At 54.2% G+C, this 21916-nt stretch overlaps 1 protein-coding gene across 1 annotated transcript; it reads right to left on the reverse strand.

Annotated features, from left to right (window-relative positions):
- Positions 1–344: 344 nt before the first annotated feature.
- On the reverse strand, positions 345–20602 carry MAL (mal, T cell differentiation protein). The gene is made up of 4 exons (XM_059080004.2): positions 20319–20602; positions 6688–6855; positions 5345–5470; positions 345–894 (listed from the first exon to the last, which is right to left on the reverse strand). Exons 1-4 carry the CDS (start codon positions 20409–20411, stop codon positions 820–822), a joined length of 462 nt encoding a protein of 153 aa, XP_058935987.1. The 5' UTR covers positions 20412–20602; the 3' UTR covers positions 345–819.
- Between the last annotated feature and the right edge of the window lie 1314 nt (positions 20603–21916).

A 21916-nucleotide genomic window follows, 5' to 3' on the forward strand; every position in this document is an offset into this window, starting at 1 on the left:
TCTGCCCCTGCTTTCTTTTGTCTTAAGGATTTTCTAATTTAGCACAGACCCACCCCTCTGTTTTGTAGGAAAAAGAAGGGGTCCCCCGGGCTGGTACTTGGTTAGTTTCCAGAGATGGTGAAGCCCTCTGACGTCCCTGGTTCCTGGGGGGGATGGGATACCCACGGTGGGCTCTCTGAGATGCAGTGGCTGGGGACACCGTCACCCGAACTGCCCTTTGATGCTGCCTCTAGAGATTTGGTCTAAACCAGGGATTCCTCAGAAAGCTGACATGATTGTGTTCTCTATACTGGAGAATTAAAAAAAAAAACAAACACAAAAACTGAAAAACGCCCTCATGAAAGTATTGAACATAAAGGTACTTTATAAAGTATTTCAAAGGTTTATCACATCCCACTGTGGACATCTGCAAATATTTGTTGGGTGAATTTTATTCCCCACGACAGGTAGAATATTCTTGAAGACAGAGAAACTTGCTGCAAGATGGACACTGAGAAGAGCCGGAGGAAAATTCCAGTAGATGGTTCTCACGATCCGGTCCAGGAGTCAGCAGTCCAGTTTTGTGGTCTCTCAGATCACAGTCCTCACTTCCCACTCCCCAATACCCCCTTTCAAATAGGAAACGGTCTTGGAAAGACAGCTCAATAGTTGGAGGATAAATGTAGCAAGCCTCCTGCTCTGACGTGAAGGTATATGGGAGCGTAAACCTCTCTCTTTATCCACTATCAAGAGCATTTCTGCATTCTAAAGTGTTAATGCTGGAAGGCGGGCCGATCAGTTAACACCCTCTTGGTTTTCAGCTCCAGTTCTTCTGCTGCTTTAGGAAGACTTCCATCTGATTAAAGAAAACACTGCATGGACCATGTAGAGCAGAGTGACTACAAATGAAAACACCTGAAACCAAGATAAGTGACAATTAATGGCCGTGCACGGGGAGAGGGAAAGGCATGGGCTGTCCACACGGGGGTCGCCACGTGCATGGCTTGCGGTTGACAGCCCTCCAGTCCGTGGACTGCCCCTGCTTCCCAGCGCACACGCAGACATGCTTTCCTGCAGAGCCTAGGTGCGACCCAGAACGCTCTCAGCACAGACTCCAGGTGACCTAGGGACATACTGAACTTGGTGTGCAAGGTCAGCTATTTGCCATCACACATCATCACATTGGTGCCATCCAACTGGAAACGAGGGCCCTCAGCGACCCTTCAAGTGAACATTGCAGGGAAGTATTGCCCTGCTCTTCGTGGAACACTTCTTTCCTGTACGCCAGTAAGACCAGAGTCCACCTGCTGTGATCCCAGCAGCCTCGGCTAAGAGAGTTTGCACACATGGGTTTGCTGCCTGGATGTCTTCAGACCCCGACCAGAATTGTATTCTAAGATTCTGAATTTCACAAGCATGGGCCAGGGAGCCAGGCCACAGGAAGTGAGGGACTGGACTGGAGGAGGGATTTGGAGCTTTTGGCAAAAGGAGGGCGCTTCCTGAGGAAGCTACTACTGGGAACAGAGGCTGGGAAATGTGGCGGAAGGTCACTTTGTGCCCTGTCAAGGCTCTGACCTGTCGTTGTGCACCTGGGCACCATCTATCCTATCACCCTGCTCTGGGCGGCCGGCCCTGAGGGCTGCCTGCTCCCACGCAAATATCTGCACCTGGCTCGTGACCTTGGGTGCAGGGTCAAGAGTTTCTAACCCAGGCATAACGTCAGGGCGGCTACACTCCCGTGACTGTTGAAAATTCCCCTAAATCCACACCTGGGCGAACCCTCACCCTCACTGCCGGAGGCGGTAAGTAACCTGAGTTACTTAATAACCAAGGTAAGAAAATTTATCTGGGAATCAAATACCCTGTCGGAAGGGAGCAGTCACACACGGGTGAGGAGCCCCTCGAAGACGCCCTGCCCGTCAGGAGGGAGCAGCGTACTGTGTTGAGGGCTCCGAGCCCAGTGGAGACCCTCGGCAGGAGCACCTCAGAAGTCCCCACAGGAACAGGAAACGCTTATTTTAAAGGGGGGTCGAGAACTGGCACACGGGACATTGCGAGCCAGGGCCGTGAATGGTCATGAACTTGGGCCCTGAAAAACCCCTCTCCCTGAACAGCTGCCATTGCCCACCACAGTTAAGATCCGGGAACCTCCAGATTTCTCCAGAAATTTCCAGCCACTCTCAGGCAACTCTCACCAACCTCAGGGATCCCTCTGGTGCAGATTCTCTGCTGCCAGCCGAGGAGAGAGGGAGAAGCTCAGCTTTTGAGGCAGGTGAGGAGTCGCAGAGGGGTGAGAGGAGGCCAGATGCTCCCAAAGGCCGGGGGTGTGCGGGAGGTCGCGAGATGCCCGCTCGCATCCCCGGCTGCCCCGCCCCCCCCGCCCCAGCCTGAGACCATGGGAGGGGCATGTGGGTGTTGGGCAGGGTCTGGGGTTAAATCCTGAGCGTGTCGTCTCGTGATCCCGTGATGCCCACGTGCGTGGGCACAAACTGATGTTGTGACCGGAAAGGCGTGAGGTGACATTGAACCGGGCTCCTGTTTCCCCTGGGGGGCTCCAGCCCCGCGTTTCCGTCTGCCGGCAACATTTAGATTCCTGACTCCGGCCCTGCTGACTATGCCTGGGTCTCCCCACGGTTCTCCAGCTCAGCTCCCCGAGACGTGGGGACGTGAACAGTCGTGGAAGGGATAAATAGATGTTGCAGTAGTCCTCAGTGGAACACTAAACAGCAAAGAGAACGAACCTCTACGTCCCCACCCAGCAACGTGGGTGAGCCTCGGGAACCTGAGGTGAAGAGGGGGAAGCCAGACATGGCAGAAGACACGTCACGCTCATGTAGATCCAAAGCAGGTAAGGTGGAACCTGAGCTGGAAATCAGGACAGTGCTTAAGGGGCACGGTGACTGCAGCAGGACAAGAAGGGGGCCTCTGGGAGCTGCTTATTATGTTGTATCTTAATCTGGATGCTTTGTTACCCAGAGGACTTGCGAATTATGAATAATGGATGGATTATGGACATTCACCAGGTTGTACACGTGCATCCAGGTCACCTCTCTGGATGCCTGGTCGTGCTGCATTCTGATGGAAAGTAAAAGGGAGAAGTCAGCATACGGTAGAGCCTGGGAGAGCCCAGTGGTTCTCAACTAGATGTGTGCCCGGTGGGCGGGTCATTAACTCCCCACTCCTGCACTGTTCAGTCAAGGGGTGGCCCACTCTCCACATTCCATCTACATTTCACTGCCCTCGTCGGCAGTACTTTTACAGAAATGGTTGTCAAATGCCTGGCTGATGTCTGTTCAGAGAGAAGCCTTCTGGGGGTTGGGATGGGGGAGGTCTGTGTGGGTTCTCTCGCGAGGGGGTGACGAAACAGTCCTTTGAAGGTGACAGAGGAGGCACATGACCCGTCTCCCAAGAGAGGGAAGGACAGCCAGGGTGCTGCCTGACTGTGCTCCTGGTTAGAAACCAGCCGTCCTGGGAGATGAGCCCACGTGGGGGAGGGCCCCACGCGGTGGGACATTTGAGGGGATGCCAGGGACCAGGAGGTGGCCATGCTTAGGGAACTGGAGAGTTGGCTGGGAGCTGAGGGGAGTGTGTGGCTTCCCCAGGCAAGCGGGTGGGCCCCTGGGGACCAGCAGACGGGCTTTGAGGGGCTTTCCCCCAGACCCCTCCCTCTGGGAACAGGAAAGGCACCCTCCCTAACCCCCTTCCCAGAGCCCAACTGCGTCCACCCCTGTGGGTTTTCTCTCAGCCTCTGCTCTACCCTTTCCAAAGAGAGGCGGGGGTGGCACAGATTTGGCACCCGGGGCGGACAGCTTGTGCTGTGTCACCACATTTGACCTTGGGACTTGCTTCACTCATAGGTCGATCGCTAGAAATCTGAGTGCTATTTCTGAAACGTTTTCTTAGTTCTTAAACAACATCCATGGTTAGAAATGCATCTGTGGGCTTCCCTGGTGGCGCAGTGGTTGAGAGTCCGCCTGCCGATGCAGGGGACGCGGGTTCGTGCCCCGGTCCGGGAGGATCCCACGTGCCGCGGAGCGGCTGGGCCCGTGAGCCGTGGCCGCTGAGCCTGCACGTCCGGAGCCTGTGCTCCGCAACGGGAGAGGCCACGACAGTGAGAGGCCAGCGTATCACAAAAAAAAAAAAAAAAAAAAAAAAAAAAAAAATACAACAACAAAAAAAAGAAATGCATCTGTATCATGAGTTAGCGCACTGGTGCAAGGACACACGTGCACACGCTGGGAAAGAGTTCCACGAAACAATACATTCTCATATTCCCTGTCATCTGATCCATGCCATCCACGGGAAAATCAGGTCATGACCTCACAGCCCGCCATCGACCTGGTCGCCCAGTTGGAGGTTGTTCCCTTTAAAGCTCAGACGCCTCCAAGCAGTGTGGTCCCCAGACACACAGTTTCACCCCCATCTCACCTCCTAATGGGGTGAAGGAGGTTACAGCCCTGTTCCACCCACTGCTCATCGTGAGGCCTTGGACGGAAGCGGTTTAAGCGCCGTCTCCTTCTCCAGGGAAACAACAGGAATTACTGTCCCATTTTATAGATGGGCAAACCGAGGCTCCGAGGGCACAACGGGACTTGCACAAGGCATGGGCGAGTGTGAACTCCAGACTTCCTCCTGCACAGGTTCTCAGAGCTGTCAGGCAGGAGACACCGTCGTCAAGAGATGAAGGCCTAACCCCAGCAGCGACCATCCACGGCTGGGGGTCTGGACATGCTGCGCGTGGCAGGGCCTCCCCGCAGCCGCAGAGCCAGGGCCTGGGAGACGCTGGCCGCTCGACTTTCCATCTGTGGTCTCAGCACTGCCCCCGCCCTGACTGGGTGCCTCCCTGGAAGACACTCCTGGAGAGCCAGGAACCCAAGTGGCTGGATGTTCTGTTTACACTGGTGCTAAGAGTGTGGGTGAAAGAGCACCTGGCCGGGACACCAGGCCTCTCCAATTCCTGATGACCCTGGGGCAGGCTGTGCGTGCTCTTAGGGCCCTAGTTCTCCAATCTGTGAAATGGGTATAACGGCAGCTTTCCCCCCCTAGGGCTGTTGTGAGGGGTAAACAAGATTGTTCACGAGGGCTCAAGACAGCGCCAGGCCCCGCGGGTCATGTCTCCTCCTGCATCTGCCTCAAAGCCCACCCAGGCTTGGAGCCCTGGGCAATGCAGCACTGACTGATGGCTGAGGGAACCTGGAGCACATCATGTCCCTTTTCTGAGGCTTTGTTTCTTCAGAAATGAGGAGGAGACTTATTTTATTCAGAGTTTAGTGAACTAAAAAGATGCGGGGAGGGCCCGGGCAGCCTTCCACTCAGAACCTTTTCAGTGGGAGCTGTGAACAGGACACACTCACTGAGGACTCACCACGGCAGAGATGTTTTCATGGTAATATTTGTAGGTGAAGCCCTCCTGAAGCTCGATGGCGGCCAGAGCTTCCAGGACAGAAGCACCGAAGTAAAGCAGGGAGGCGGTACAGTGGTAGCCCGCGTCCTGCAGGGTGAGAAAGGGCCATTAGAGAGGTGGGGCACCCAGGTATGGAGACGTGGGGCAGCTGTGGTCCCAGCAGGGCCTGTCCACCCCTCCTGTCCCTGCCTGGCACGGACCAGGTCCCCTGTCATCAACTGCTATTCCCTTTGACACCCCCCAACCCTGCCCCCCTCCTCGGAGACACTGATTAACCAGAGCTGCCGAGCTGAATTATCTCACTGGTTTGGGGCCAGCGTGAGGACTCTGATGGGGGAAGGATCCCGCTTTCCCTTGAGGTGGGATCTAGTAAGGGGTGGGGAGGTGGCCCTCTGGGATTGGTAGAAATTGGTTCTGGACCTGAGAAGTGTCAGCTGTGGCCACAGTCCCCAGTTCGGGTGTGGCCTTGGTGGCCAATACAGAGTGAGAGGCTCAGGCCGTTTTCACCGTTGTGTCGTTGTTAGCTTTTTCTCGGGGGGGAGCCAGGGATTGGGGCTCCAGGTATGTTTTAAAAGCAAGAAAGCACTAGAACAGGTTTTTGAGTAGTTACGATGTGGAGGTGGCTTCTAAAGTCTAGGTCGGAGGCCCCTTGAGACTTAAGAGGCCTGGCTAACAGCCCCACCCCCTTCCAGGGGAGGTAAGGGCAGGTGGCCCCCCGTGTAAGTTTACCCCCTTCACGGGCCTCCAAGCAGAATTCACGCGCAAGAGCGATCATAGGCCTTCCTTCTTCCCGGGCCGAGTGCCTCTCTGGTGACCCTGCTCTGGAAGGCGGTGACTGAGAGCTGGCCAGGGAGCGTGGCCTCACGCTGGGCAGCCAGGACCGGCCCCCAGCACCCTGTCCCCTCCCCCCCGAAATGGAAGCCAGCCCTCCTGGGTGGTGGGGAGATGCCAGCTGGCCCCTGGCAGGCGCAGGAGGTACAGGGAGGCTTGTTGGGCCGCCGGTTTGCATGAAAAGGGCGTTCACCCAGGAGAAGGCAGAGCAGGCCCACCGAGGATCCGGCAGCGACAGTGACAGTCCGCTTCTGCCTTCGCCTCTGCCTGACCTCCTGCGGCGGGGAGCCCTGGGCTGCTACGGGCAGCTCGGAGCCGAGGGCCCCCCCGGCCGGCTCAGCCTCGGCGCGTGGGTGGGAGACGTGTTCAGGGGAGCTCACCCAGCACTGGCAAAGCCAACCTGCCGGGGGCGAGGGTCCAGCGCCGCACCCCAGCCCCACCCCCACCTCACACATCGCAGGACCGGGACTCACCAGGGTGATCCAGGAAGTTCTGTTGCCATGGGCACCAATTACATACAGGAAGAGCAGGAGCGTGGTGACTGTGAAGCAGAACACAGACGTGAACATGACCCAGCCCTGGACCAGCGGGATGGGCACGTGGGACGAGGCAATTAGGATCCACACCAGCCCCCCGAAGACCTGCAGGCGGAGGGAGAGAAGGGGGCAGGGTCAGACCAGGAGAGCCCGTGCCCAGGCTGGGCCAGACCCAGGGCTCACGCTGGGGAACCAGGGGCGCTCTAGAAATATATGAGCTCAGTTAATCCTCACGACATCCCTGGGAGTGTGGTACTGACCCATTTGTGAGACAGGGAAACGGAGGCACCTTTGAGTTAAAAATGTGTTATCCCTAGAAAGGACTGAGGCCATCCAGTTTTTTTTTTTTTTTTTTTAGTAGAAGGGCAAATTCTGAGATGACATCCTTCCTAGTTTTTTTTTTTTTTTTTTAATAGAAGGGCAAATTCTGAGATGACATCCTTCCTAGTTTTTTTTTTTTTTTTAATAGAAAAATAGCCTTTTTGTTTTGTTTTGGCCATGCTGCACGGCGTGTGGCCCAAGGCTTGAACCCGGGGCCGTGGCAGTGAGAGCACTGAGACCTAACCACTGCACCGCCAGGGAACTCCCCCAAATACTCTTTCTTTTATAAAATGGTGGTGGCCAGCAGATTCTTTTGGTCTTTACTTGGCAAAACAAATTAGCCGCACGATATTGTTAGCATTTAAGGAAAACACTTGACCTTTAAATCCCCAAGTCCCAGAAGTTCTCTTCTTTTGGAGATGGGGTTGGAGTGGGGAGGGCCCAGGTCAGCCTGGTCTCCTCAGAGGCGAGAGAAGCGTTCCTCCCCCTGTCATTTTCCAGAAGACATCCCACTGGGTGTCCTCAGGGTCAGGGAGCCCCATGTTTTCGAGAGAAGCATAAGGACAGACTTAGGGTTCATCATCTCGATGGTACGGTCCGGCTCCCCCTGTGGACAGGGTACAATCCAAGCTGGGATTTCCTGTACCTGTCTTCCCTTCTCCTTGTCCCTCTCCATCTCACTGAAGTCACCTCAGCCTCCCCCACCGACCCTACCCAGAGAAGGACTGGGCTGGGACGCGGGTGGAGATAGTCAGAGGGTCCAAGGTACTGCAGAGCTTAGCACCATCCCCCTGAGGGTCGGGGGGCTGAGGACGGGCTGCCCTCCCAGCCCTGCATCCCCTGGGGTGTAAACGCACGTGGTACCCTGACCCCGTCTCCCTGCACCTGCCACCCACTTGCTGGGTAAGAGATAGCACTTCCCCAGGTGTCCTCTGAGCCTCTTAGCTGAGAAGCTTCAGGAGACCATTACATTTGGGTAGAAAAATCAGTGCAGTGAAGAATCTGGAGTTAGCAAAACCATGGTGGGTCTGATGAATCATATGTGGGCATCTCTGATCAGAAAATTCCTCTACTAATGACTAAGAGGCAGTGGGGACACACTGTCCAAGTTACAATAAGTGGAGCAAAATCGATTAAATAAAAATCCTTGACTGCTGTAGAGTAAGATGTGTGTGTAGATTCATCCATAGCGGCCCTTAAGATCAAACGGATTGCTGGGCCTTTTTCGTGAGGGACGCTTAACAAACGGATGTGATTGTGCCGATGGCTGAGACAGGCTTGGATTTAGAAGGCACGAGAGTGCGGCACGGAGAAGAGGGTGGGTCTGGCTTGCCCGCCTTGTGAGCGGAGGGCTGCTGGCACATGGCGTGAGAGGGCCTCTCCACCGAATCCGCCGCAGGGTGCTGCAGCATGTGGTTCCACCTCTCGGGCCCTGGCTTCCTCCACTGTAAATGGCACTTGGCAGCTCACTCCGTATGTCGGTGGCTGGTGCGAACCGCCTGAAACTGTGGGCGCGAGTGTGAAGCTTCTGGCCCTGTGCCCCCCTCACCACGCAACAGCGGAGGGAAGGCTGCTCACCCGGGATGCCGGCGGCCCGGCGCAGACAGACGTAGAGTCAGCCAGTGACAGCGCAGGACGATTGGGCAAAGCAGCCCCGACTGGGACATGGCCCCAGCTGAGTCTTTGAAGGGAGAGGTGGACTTAGGCCAAAAGGTCAGGACGAGGCTTTCCAAGGGAGGAAAGGGGGTACACGCCAAGCCCAAAGGATGCTGGAGCAGCAGTGAGGCCTTGGGAAGGCCGTGAGTTGGCACGAGGTTGAGGAACAGGGAGTGTCAGGGAGTGTGGCAGGAGGTGTGGCTTGAAGAAGGGTGACCTTCACGCAGGACTGATCGTTGGGCCGCCTCAAAGGTATCCCCAGGCCCCGCTCGGTGGAAAGCCGAGATTCAGCGTGAATCATGGGGCAAAGCCAGTGCCTGCCTCACTCCACCTACAGAGTTTGCAGAGAGCAAACAGAGCAAGTACACAGCACCCACACCTAGGAGATAAGGCATCCCGGGCAGGGAGCAGTCCACTCCGCCCTGGCCTCAGAACCCTACTGGCAAATATTTGTCAAGAGCAAAGGGGTAGGTGAGGGTTCAAGCACTTCCCTTCCTAAAGAGAACCCGAAGGGGCTCCCAGCTCACAGGAGGCAATCGTTTTGACACATCAGTTACTCAGGTGGACGCATGGCCCCAGTTTCCGTCCATCTCTGTCAACAGGCCAGATTCCCACCACCCTTACCTGCGCCCAGGTCACCGTCTTGCATAGCATCTCTTAGCTGAGTGGCCCGAGGGTCACCAGGGTTGAGCTCGCTCTCCGGGTCCCAGATCCCCACGCTAGAAAACGGGGGTGGGGCCTGGGCTAAGGCCCAGTGGTCCTCAGCCCTCACGCTACACTGGAATCGCCTGGGTCACCTCGAAAACCCCAGTGCCCAGGTCTCATGCCAAGGAGAGAAGCAGAGTGATAGGACAAGAAGCAAACGTCCCAGGCTCTTTGCCAAAGGCCTTGGAGTATGTTTCCATAACACAAGCGGTCCACGGATGGAGTTTTGGTAACTCCTGTCCGACAAGGAGAAATGGTTCGTGTCTCCCAACGTCCAGCAATGCTGGCCAAGATGCCTCTCCAGTTCCTGACTGGCTCTGATGCAAAGTTTCCTTTCCTCTCCTTAAGCGTCCATCCCTGTCTTGCTCTGGACGTGAGAGTTGCTCATCCTTGGGTGTCCTCTAGACACGGGGACACAGCCTCAGTGCCCATGAATGGGATGGAGCCGCGGATCTGAGGCCTCTACCCACCCTGGTGTTTCAGGACTGGAAACCGCCCATCTTTCATTCAGTGTGCTTTTGGGGGCTGAGCGGAGGTGAAGTTCTGGAAGAACCAAGGATATTGTACAAATCCAGACAAAAAATTTCCAAAGACTTAAAAAAGTTTTAATCTGTGGTCTACCCCATCAAATGATTTTTGTGAAAAAAATTTCCTCAGGAGACGGCCTTGGGGAAGGTCTCACGTGAACTCAAGAGTAGGTTCTTTTTTCTTTTCTTTTCTGAATTAATCCAGAGGAGGCAGGCAAGGGTGGTTAAGGGTGTAGACTTCAGAATGACTGAATCTGAATCAGCTCTGCCCCATTTTGCTGGGTCACTGGTTGTCTCTGGGCAAGTTACTTCCTCTCTGGTTCCTATCTGAAAAATAGTGATAGAAGTACCGCCCACCCAATGGGACCGGGGTGAAATGAGTTTATATCTACAGGTGCCTGGCACACGGCGAGTGCTCTAAATACTTGCTGTCATAGCTGTCACACGATGGGGCGAGGCCTCTCCTGTAACCACGTGAAAACCCCAGTAGGTCAAGATCTCAACATGCACAATTATCCCCTCCAGACCTTGTGGGGACCCAGAATTTTAAAATAACTTCAGAAGCATCAAAAAGAGAAAAACCTACAATCTCCCAGAAATCAAAAGCTGAGGAAAATGTGTCTGCCTCTGCCGGAGAAAACACAAAGGACATAAAAATATGAGAAAGCCTCCCTTCTAACAATGAGCTTTGGTTACAGAAGTGGGAAAAGGACTCCTTCGGCACATTCTTGAGATTGGTAGGGTGTCTCCGTTGCTTGTGCATGGCTGAGAGCTCTGGGTCCACAATTGTCCAGTGTTTTTGCTGCAGGACCTGGATCATCGAGGTCAAGGCAGAAGAATCGCTCAAATTCTCTGAATATTTTTCTGGGGCTCCATTTTACTCGGTCAGGGTTGCCGCAAGCAGCCACTCTTCCAATACCAAGGCAAGACGTGACCCAAGGAAGACGTCCACGCGGGGCTGTTCTCACACACACACCTGGTAGTAAGTCCCTTGGGGCCCAGTGTCAGAATTCCCAAGCTCCGAGGGCACGGTGTGGTCTCGAAGGCACATGTGAGCAAGAGCTTGTGCCTTGAACCCTTGAGAAGGAAACTAGCCACAGAACACAGGTGCCGCACCCAACCCTGAGAAGTCCTGCTACTTTGGTCAGGTGGGCAAAAATCACCTCCCCAGGAGGGAGAAGAGAGGGGGACACACCAGTGAGACCTGTCCCGGCTGCCGAGAGCTCCGAGCCCTTAGGTGCTCTCCCAAGGCCACCAGGAACAGCAACTCCAATCTGTGTTTCTGGAAGTGTCTCTATCCACTGAACTCTTTCGGCAGTCAGGGAGCATTGCAATGCTGGGAGGGCCTAGGCAGGTGACTTGACAGGTAGAGTAACGGTGTTCCAGGAGAAGCAGCCGTCCCAGCTCTGAGCCTTGGTTGACTAAAAAAAATCAGCCATTCCGTGAGGTAGAGTAGAGGGCATTTTCTTGTGCGTGTGTGTCTGGAGGCTGAGCTACTGCAGAGAAGGGAATAGGCACCAAGTCAAGAGGACATAGGCACCAGGCAGCAGGAGAGTATCGAGAGAGGGAGGTCAGAGCACCGAAGCGTTCCCCAAGACCCACGAGAAGGGGTCTGAGAGGGAGGCTGGGGGCTCTTCCTGTTCTGAAAAGTAGAGAGAGCAGGAAGCAAACACTAGTTGTCCTATGAGCCCCACCGCCCTCGTATGGAGGAACTGGGCTCCCAGCAAGTCGAAGGAAAGCCTTCCTTCACTTACTCAGCCACCCATTGGTTCCTTCATTCACTTATGCATTCAACGGATACTGAGAGAAAATGGCAGCCCTGGCGGCAGGTACGTCCAGGGAGACGGACTTTATTCAAAGACACACTAGTGAATGGAGCCCATCTCTCCCGTCCTGGCCTCTCTCCTCCAGTCTTGCTGCCAAGCCCCACTCAAGCAGCTCTGGGGCCACCAAGGGCAGAGGCAGGTCCTGGGGAACGTCGGGGCCCCAGTGAGGGTGACCAGATGAACACCTCTGCCCAGGAGAGGGAAAGAGCCCAGAAATGTGCACAGCGTCCTCTCCTGGGACCTCCTGGAGGTATCTGGGGCAGGTCAGAGATTCTCTGTGTGGGGACCCTCTCCCCCTCTGCCAATTGAGGAGTCTGACCTCTGAGGCTACTCCCATGGTGAACACCAGGGGTGGTGCTGAGGCTTCGTGACTCAGTTTACCTATGCCAGGTGCTCTGCCCTCCTGGCTCCCTTGTCACAGACTCCTTCCTTCTGGGGAACCATCATTACATGACCCTCCCAATACAGACTTAGATAATGTTCCTTTAATCTGAGGGTGAGACCAGCACTCAGGGGACCTTGAGTCTGTTGGTGAAGAGGAGGATAGAGGTCTGGGATTCAAAAAGACGGGGTGTGAACACATATATATGGAATCTAAGGGAAAAAAAAATGTCATGAAGAGCCTAGGGGTAGGACGGGAATAAAACACAGACCTACTAGAGCATGGCCTTGAGGATATGGGGAGGGGGAAGGGTCAGCTGTGACGAGGTGAGAGAGTGGCATGGACATATATACGCTACCAAATGTAGGGTAGACAGCTAGTGGGAAGCAGCCGCATAGCACAGGGAGATCAGCTCGGTGCTGTGTGACCACCTAGAGGGGTGGGGTAGGGAGGGTGGGAGGGAGACGCAAGAGGGAGGAGATATGGGGATATATGTGTGCATGTAGCTGATTCACTTTGTTATACAGCAGAAACTAACACACCATTGTAAAGCAATTATACTCCAATAAAGACGTAAAAAAAAAAAAAAAGGTGTGAGTTCACGTCTGCGGTTGATATCAACAGGGAGAGTGTGGACTGGGAAGTGGCCCCCCTGTCCAGACCTGAGTCCCCCTTCTCTCAGGTGAGCGCCCACCCCACCTCTCTCCATAGCACTGGTCATTAGCATGCGGGGCTACTTCCCCCCCTCCCCCCTCCCTCTCTTTCTGCCCCCTCCCCTCCCAGCCTGACTGTATTCTAACAGGAAGGAACCAAGGCTCCAGTGTGGAATTTCAGGTCAGCTGAGACTGGCTGTGTGGCCCTTTTTCTCACGACACATGCACATCAGTGTGTGATGGGCTGGTGACAAGGCTTTTCTTTTAGTTCCTACAGGTATTTTCTAGGTCCTAGGACCTTGGTGTATCAAAATGATTCAACACAGGGGTTGTTCTGCCCCGGCGTGAACAGAATATTTTTCACGTGGTGGGAGGGACAGAGAGCCTCGGCTAAGCGTGGCAGAGAAGCAAGGCTACTACATTACCCTAGGAAGTAGTTATGCCACCAGAAGCTACCCATCCAGAAGCTACCAGGAACCACAGCTTCCCAGCCGAATGCAGAAGACAGGTCAGAGCCCCACGATGCAGAGAGTACCAGGGCCCTGCTTCATACCCTGAGGAATAATCTGGAACCCGTGAGGAGATGGCCGACACCTCCCCAAGGCATCAGTGCTTCAGGGACCAGGGCTGTCGTTCACCTGCTGTCCTCACATTCATCAGCATCCAGAGAGAACACCTGCTGGGGCATCTCATCAGTGCCTGACCCTGGTGGCCTCTGGTCCAAAGCACCCAGTCCAGGGACCTGTACTTGAAAGCCAAGAAGAAGCGCAGCTGGGCTTGTATCAGGGGTGGAAGCCAGGGCTCGGCACGGAATCCAGGGGCAGTCAGCCCCCAGCCCCCATCCAGGTCCAGACTGGCTGGCCCCATCCTGCCTGGAGTAGGCCCCAGGTGGTCCAGTTCCCATGCCCAGCCCTTCCCTCAGATAATGTGTCCTGAGTCCAGAGCAAAGCGAAGCTATTCCTTGGGTAAAGAAGATGTGGTACATATATACAATAGAATACTACACAGCCATAAAAAAAGAAGGAAATAATGCCATTTGCAGCAACATGGATGCAACTAGAGATGATCATACCAAGTGAAGTAAGTCAGAAAGAGAAAGACAAATACCATATGATGTCACTTACACGTGGAATCTAAAATATGGCACAAATGAACCTCTCTACAAAGCAGAAACAGACTTACAGACATAAAGAATAGACCTGTGGTTGCCAAGGGGGAGGAAGGGAAAGGGATGGACTGGGCACTTGGGGTTGGTAGATGCAAACCATTACACTTAGAATGGATAAACCACGTATAGCACAGGGAACTATATCCAATCTCCTGGGATGAGCCATAATGGAAAAGAATATTTTAAAAAAGAATGTCTGTAAGTGTATAACTGAGTCACTTTGCTGTACAGCAGACATTGGCCCAACGTAAATCAACTATCCTTCAATTAAAAAGAAAAAAACAGGGCTTCCCTGGTGGCGCAGTGGTTGAGAGTCCGCCTGCCGATGCAGGGGACACGGGTTCGTGCCCCGGTCCGGGAGGATCCCACATGCCGCGGAGCGGCTGGGCCCGTGAGCCATGGCCGCTGGGCCTGTGCGTCCGGAGCCTGTGCTCCGCGACGGGAGAGGCCACAACAGTGAGAGGCCCGCGTACAGAAAAACAACAACAACAACAACAACCAAAAAAAAAACAAAAAAGAAAAAAACAAAACCAAGCCATTCCTAAGGCTCTGCAGAACCAGCCTCGGCTGGCAGCACAGCACACCTCCCCAACGCTCCCTGGCAGCCAGCATGGAAGGAGTGGGTGCAAGAGCCAGCCTTTGTCCTGGCCTGGCTTGAGTGTGAGCTGTGCCCTGCAGGGACATCTGGAACCTGCCTGCTCTCTTCTGAAAGCACTCGGGCAGAGAGGGGGGCCCATCTGCGTGGAGTTGGGGGGGACCTATGGAAAGCTTAAAGGCAATCTTTTTCAAGGCAGCTTGGTTGTGACGACATATGCGCGAGGATCCTGGAGCTGAGCTGCACCATCACGCTTAGCGGTTTCTAGAGAACAGCTCAGAGTCACTGACTTCTGATCAAAGCGGGCCTCCCATGCTTGAAAACCTGGAAAAGTCACTTCTCAGCTCCAAGGACAAACCCCTGAGAGACTTCTACCTCTAATTCTTCCCCTCCCTTTAGGGAAGAGGAAAGGAGAAAACCCAGCAGTACCCTTAGCTCCTTCTAAACAGCTCCAGGGAGGGGCCTGCAACACGAGGAGAGACACAGGGCCAGGAGTCACACAGCCAGGGAAGTGAGGCTCGGCCACCGTCCTGCACTGGCATCAGGGCCGGCCCGCCCTCTCTGGCGACTGTAGGAGAGGTCCCTGTCTGGGGCAGCAGGAAAGTTTCCCCAGGAGCAGAGAGGGTGCTTCCCCTGAACCCAGGAGAACCTCAGGGCGCCTGGCTTCTTGCCCAAGCCTTTCACTGAGAGCTGTCTCCAGTATCCTGTCGCCCATTGAACGTTGAGGGGTAGACTGGCCTCCCGTTGACCACTCCAAACCTAGCTGGAGGATGCGGGCCGTGCGGTGCTTATCAAATGCAGATTCCTGGGCCTGCTTATCAAATGCAGATTCCTGGGCCGGCCCAGGACCTAGTGACTCAGGACCTCCAGGGTGTTTTTGACAATAAGGCCTAGGCAGCTGTGAGCTCCCCAGTGGCTCTGAGCTGTCCCTTCACTCCCTGGGGGGTGGGGGGGCGGGGAGAAGAGGGAACCAGGCCTTGCCCAGCGCTGCCGGGTGGGCAGTGTGTCCCTTCTGCTGTAGGCGCAAGTTCATCGTGGGTGTTTGGGTGAACGCAGGAACCTGCGAGGGCTCTGCTGCCACTGCAAGAAGTGCCCCTGGAGATGGAGGTACCAGGCGAGCTGCCTCCCCTCTCTGAGCCTCAGTTTCCCCCCACCTCTTGAAAACTAGGTTTCTGTGATTCTACATCTCTCATCTCCTAGGAGTCATGCTGCCTTCCCAGTGTAGCCAAAATGTGGACCACCCATCAGAAAATGGCTTTGTCATCCTGTCCCCCCCCCCCCACACACACACAGGTGCTGTTGTTCCCCAGACAGGTGAAAATCTAGGGCAGGTTCCAGGACTTTTCTGCTCACTCTCAAATAATAAAAAGTCCCCAGTCACTTTGGGTCCCAGAAGCAGTCTCATTTCAGTAACTGCTGTGTCCAGTTCACTGTAAGAATCGACACTGCCAGCTGATTCCGGGTGGCTTCCCTCTCCCTCCCCCGCCCCCAAAGGGCGCACTGCAGGCTCTGCCCCGAGCCCGCTGACCTTCTCTGAGTCCTCCTGTACACTCTGAGGTGCACACACTCTTTCCAAAGAAATGTTCTCTCAGTGTCCAGCCATTCTACCCATGGCTCCACCTCTAGCAGGCTGGGGAAGAGGCAGTTGGGTTAAAGATGATTACATAACCTGCTTTCAGGTATCCGTTCACAAGTTTCGAAAGGGAGGTGTCTCTCCCAGCACTTGGGGAGACCAGAGCTGGCCAGAGCTGAGACAAAAATCATCCCGGGCTTCCCCGGTGGCGCAGTGGTTGGGAGTCTGCCTGCCGATGCAGGGGACGTGCGTTCATGCCCCGGTCCGGGAAGATCCCACGTGCCGCGGAGCGGCTGGGCCCGTGAGCCATGGCTGCTGAGCCTGCGCGTCTGGAGCCTGTGCTCCGCAACAGGAGAGGCCACAAAGGTGAGAGGCCCACGTACCACAAAAAAAAAACAACAAAAAAAACAAACAACATCTTATGTTAACATCCCATTTTCTGAACATGTCCTAAGTGTCACGAAGCCCCTGGCTTAGAGGGAAGAGGAGGAAGGGGAGCCAGAGCCTTGGCTCCAAAAGAACAAATTTCTTTGGGTGGCAGTGGGGGAGGGGAGACGTTGAGCGTTCCACCTGCACCTGAATGGGGGTACACCGGTGACCCCACCGTCTGCAACAGCAGCACGGCCTCTGCGGCTCTGGGGTGCTCACGGAGGCAGGGTCACACCCCCTGGTTGGGCCTGCCTTCCCTTCCCGTGAAGACCCCGCAGCTCTCAGAAGTCAGGAGCTCGGGGGGAGGGAGAGGTGCAGGGCCAGAGTTAAGCTGCCCTGCGCCACCCTGAGCTACCAGCCTTCCCTGCTCTGTGGGCATTTTCCATGTCTTGGGAGCTGGGCAGAGCTCCACCCTGTTAGTCCTGGAGGCTGAAAGTTTGGCATCTGCGCCTCCCAGGCTATTGGGAGGTCAGGCATGACAATATGGACTGAGAGTAATCCACAACTCGCTGGACCACAGATTTAAAAAATAATCAAGCATTTCACACCCTCTGGACTAGCAGAAAATTACAAAGTCTGACTCTACCAAGTGTGGCAAGATGAGGAACAATGGAGGCTTTCATAAGCTGCTGGTGGCGTCAGGAAGTTATACAACATGGGGACCCTCTTTACGAAAGCATGCAGTGAGTCAGAGTCTTGGAAGGGTCCTGAGCAGGTGGGGGTGCTGAGCTTAATTAAGCTTCATCAGCTTCCTGGAAACTTCACTTCTGGCTGTGTCAGTTGGAATAACCCTTTTGGACATCAGTGTGCTAACATCTGGGAAAACAAGGGTGTGCATTCTCTATGACCCAGCAAGTCAAATCTCTGTGTGTTCCCACAAAAAATTCCCAAAAGTAAAGAGGCAAATACAAGGATGTTCTTTGGCAGTTCCATCTGCGCTATCAAAATGCAACAAACTGGAAATTGCCCAAACGTCCATCAGTAGAAGACTGAGTAAGGAGTGTCAACATGTATAAACCTCAGAACAAGGTTGCATGAAAAGCATGTTGCAGAAGGATGTGTACGGGGTGATAGTACTTTCAGAAAGCGAGAAAATATATAAAACCACACCATGTGTAGTCATAGGTAGTTAGGTGTGCAGTAAAGGTCTAATCTTGAGCACACATTCAGCCCAGGGGTCGTCCTGAGGCTGGAGGGAGGAGAGATAAGATAAGATAATCGCAGAATATCCAGGGGGCTTAGATGTCATCTGAAAGCTCTATTTCCTTAATACTGAGGGTAAATAAGGCAAAATATTAAGATCTGACATAGTTGAGTGTTAATGACATGTCTGCCTATTAAAGTATATATGCTTTTCTGTCATTTTTGAAATAGTTCTTAATTTAAAAAAATTGGGGCTTCCCTGGTGGCGCAGCGGTTGAGAATCCGCCTGCCAATGCAGGGGACACGGGTTCGTGCCCCGGTCCAGGAGGATCCCACGTGCCGCGGAGCGGCTGGGCCCGTGAGCCATGGCCGCTGAGTCTGCACGTCCGGTGCCTGTGCTCCGCCAAGGGAGAGGCCACAATAGTGAGAGGCCCGCATACCACACAAAAAAAAATAAAAAATAAAAGAAAAATTAAATGGACCAGTTCGATGGCATTTAATACATTCACAGTGTTGTGCCACAATCACCTCTAACTCCAAAACATTTTCATCACCCTGAAAGAAAAGCGCATACCCATTAAGCTGTTCCCAATTTCCCTCTCCTCTCAGTGCCTGGCAAACCACCAATTTGTGTTCTGTCTCTACAGATTTACGCATTCTGGACAGTTCATATAAATGCAGTCATACACTATGTAACCTTTTGTGCCTGGCTTCTTTTACTTAGTGCAGTGTTTTCAGGTTTATCAACCTGTATCAGTACTTCATTCCTTTCTACAGCTGAATAATATTCCAGTGCATGGCATATTACAGTTTGCTTATCCATTCACCCGTTGATGGGACATTTGGGCTCTTTTCACCTGTTGATTATTGTGACACTCATGTTCATGTGCCAGTTCAGGTCAGGGCAAGAGGAGGAGGGTGTGCTAGAGTCTTTTGCATGAAGCCCAGTTAACACACTTTAAAAAATTATTTATTTATTTGGCCATGCCGTGTGGCTTGTGGGATCTTAGTTCCCCGACCAGGGATCGAACCCGGGCCCCTGGCAGTGGAAGCACAGAGTCCTAACCACTGCACCGCCAGGGAATTCTCAACACACTTTCTTATGATTCTTGTTACAATGCTCCCCAAACGGCTACAAAGGCAGAGTAAAAAACTCATTAGAGCAACTCAAGAGATACTAGCAAGTCATTTTGTTGCTTAAAAATCTCTGCCCCATCTCACCTCACCTTTAGCCATCATCACTTACAGTCACCAAATTCTGCCTTTGTAAATACAGTCGCCTCTGAAGGAACCACCTATTACTTATTACACATGCTCATTTTCAGGCTAAGTGCGACTGGAAGCGCAGAGACGAGCCATTTGGGGAAGGAATGTTGCAGTGACTGCAAGCCCCTTCCACTCTTGGGCCTGGGTGTCCCTACCTATAAATGGTGTGGCTCAGCTTAGAGGTGTCCAGGGTTTCTCCTAGATGTCACTTCCTTGATATGGTGCCATCAAGCAAACTTAACCCCTCCTTCCCTTTCCCCCAACCCTCCATGGATGACAGAACCTGCTCGCTTTGTTGTTCACACCTTCCCTGACCGTCAGGAGGTGAGAAGCTGGGGTCCCGTTTTTAAACAGGCTTGCACGTTTTCTTTTCCAGCGGACTCTCCAGGCAACCACTTCTGCGGTGGGGACGCAGGGAAAGGAGTCTCGGAGCCCGTGGAACGGCACCCACAGAAGAAATATCGCACCCGCTCCCCCCACCCCTTAGGTGGGGCCCTGGGGCCCTGGGGAGTTTAGGCTGAAGGAGGGTCTGAAGCCTCCCACAGTGAACACTTCACAGGAGCCCAGAGCAGGAAGCGCTTTCCTGCAGCCTCGGGCTGAGGCTGTGCGGCTCCAGTGTAAGGAGGGGCCAGCCGCGGTGCAGAGGTCTACAGACTCCTCAAGGTCAGCCAAGGCAGGGGACGGCTCTCACAGGTCCCTCTTCCCTCGCACACCCCACACTGGGCACCATGGCTGTGGCGGAGCAAACGACAGCGTTTTATTAGTTCCAGATCAAAGTTGTCGCAAATACCTTCACCAGAGACGTTCAAGAGAAAATAATCCGGATTCGGCTCCTCCTATGACACCAACCCAATCTCCACACTTCGCTGGGTAATCGTCAGGTTTCTTTTGATGAGTTTTAAAATGTTAAGCAAAATCCTAACCCTGGAAAGAGCTGGGCCCCTCTACAGGGACGTTGCTCTCCAATAAGGGCTTCCTCTGCGCGGCCCATGGGAGACAGGTCGGGAGCTCAGCATCGGAACCGGCGCGCAAAGAGTGGACCGGGGCCGGCTTCGGATATCTGACCCGTGTTGTGAGTTCGTTTTTTCCACCTAAGTCTTGGAGACGGTTTCCCCATGGCCGTTAGCTAGAAGGGGCCAAAGTATTACTGCGGGGTGGGCGTGCGGGAGAGTCTTTCCTCCCCGGGCCCGGCTACCGATGCTCAGGGACCCTCGCTGCTTGCGGAGCAGTCGGCACGCTGTGCGGATCCCCCAGGAGAGCGCGCGGCACGACCCATCCCATCCCGCCCTCCCCGGCGCGGGCGCGGGGCGCGCCAGACACTCACAAACTCGAAGATGAAGAGCAGGTCCGGGAAGGTGATGAAGACCGCGAAACCGCTAGGCAGGCTGCTGCCGCCCGACGACGCTGAGGGGGTCATGCTGGTGGGCTGGCGACGGCCTCGGAACCGGACGCGCGCAGCTCTGGCTCTGCGCTGAGCGCTCGCTTGCTCGGCGGAGCTCAGTGGCCAGGGCGCCCCCGCGTGCGGGTTAAGAGCTGGGGCGCCCCTGACGAAGAGGGAGGAGCCCCGGCCGCCGCCCGGCCCCCGCCCTAGACTGAGGGGCGCACCGCAAGGGACCTGCCCAGCGCCAAGGGCGCAGCCCTGAACCACCCCGAGGTTGGGGCGGAGATTTGACTCCTGATTCCCACGTCTGGGCGCCATCTCCCACCCGGAGCCAAAGCTACCGCGGTGAGGCGCTTCGCACCCTTCGTACACTTCCATTTCTTAAGAATGATCACCATCAACCACTAGGCCCCGCAAACTCTCCACCGTGGCACCCCTCGGGTCACCACTGCTCGAACTGTTCTTAAGTTGGAGCTCTTTCATCTTTCTGCTGGGTGAGTTAATATGCGTGACCTCTGGGTCCAGGCTCACCGTGAGACCAGTTCCCTGCCCTGCAGAGGTGGTGCTGAGACCAGCTCCGTCCACCCATTCCTTCTCCCTGCACCCTCAGATCCCGGAGCCCGGAACGCTGCACCCCGGTCCGCATCACTCCGTGGTGGAGCTGCTGGGCGATGGATTAAGGACAGTCACAGCTGCCTTGGACCTTGGAGGGTGGAGGGGAGCCAGCATTGCTGAGGGCCTACTAAGTGCCCAGCACTGCCATAGGCTCTTTGCACACATGACCTCATTTAATCCCACAGAGCCTTTCCAGTAGGTGTCACCCCACCTACAGGCTCAGAGTGGGGAAGGAACATGCCCAGGCCACATGGAGGGCAACTGGGCCTCTTGACTCTAGAAGGCAGACTGTCCAACTGCCTCCGTGCCCCCTGCATAAAATCCACACACTTGAAAACTATATCTGTGAGTCTGCTTCTTTTTTGTTATATTCACTAATTTGTTGTATTTTTTAGATTTCACATATAAGTGATATCAACAGCATTTGCCTTTCTCTGTCTGACTTATTTCATTTAGCACGTCTTCCAAGTCCGTCCATGTTGCTGCAAATTTTATTCTTTTATATGGCTGAGTAGTATTCCAGTGTGTGTGTGTGTGTGTGTGTGTGTGTGTGTGTGTGTGTGTATCTCACATCTTCTTTATCCATTCTCTGTTGATGGACATTCATGTTGCTTCTATATCTTGGCAATTGTAAATAATGCTGCTATGAACATTGGGGTGCATGTATCTTTTCAAATGAGTGGTTTAGTTATACCCAGGAGCAATGTCAGATGGTAGTTCTATTTTTAGTATTTTGAGAAACCTCCATACTGTTTTCCAAAGTGGCTGCACCAATTTACCTTCCCACCAACTCTGTATGGGCTTTCCCTTTTCTCCACATCCTCGCCAACATGGATTAGAAGAATTAATATTGTTAAAATGACCATACTACCCAAGGCAATCTAAAGATTCAGTGCAACCCCTATTAAAATACCAATGGCAGTTTT

Source organism: Kogia breviceps, chromosome 11 (assembly GCF_026419965.1).
Source record: "Kogia breviceps isolate mKogBre1 chromosome 11, mKogBre1 haplotype 1, whole genome shotgun sequence".
NCBI classification, from domain to species: Eukaryota; Metazoa; Chordata; class Mammalia; order Artiodactyla; family Physeteridae; genus Kogia; species Kogia breviceps.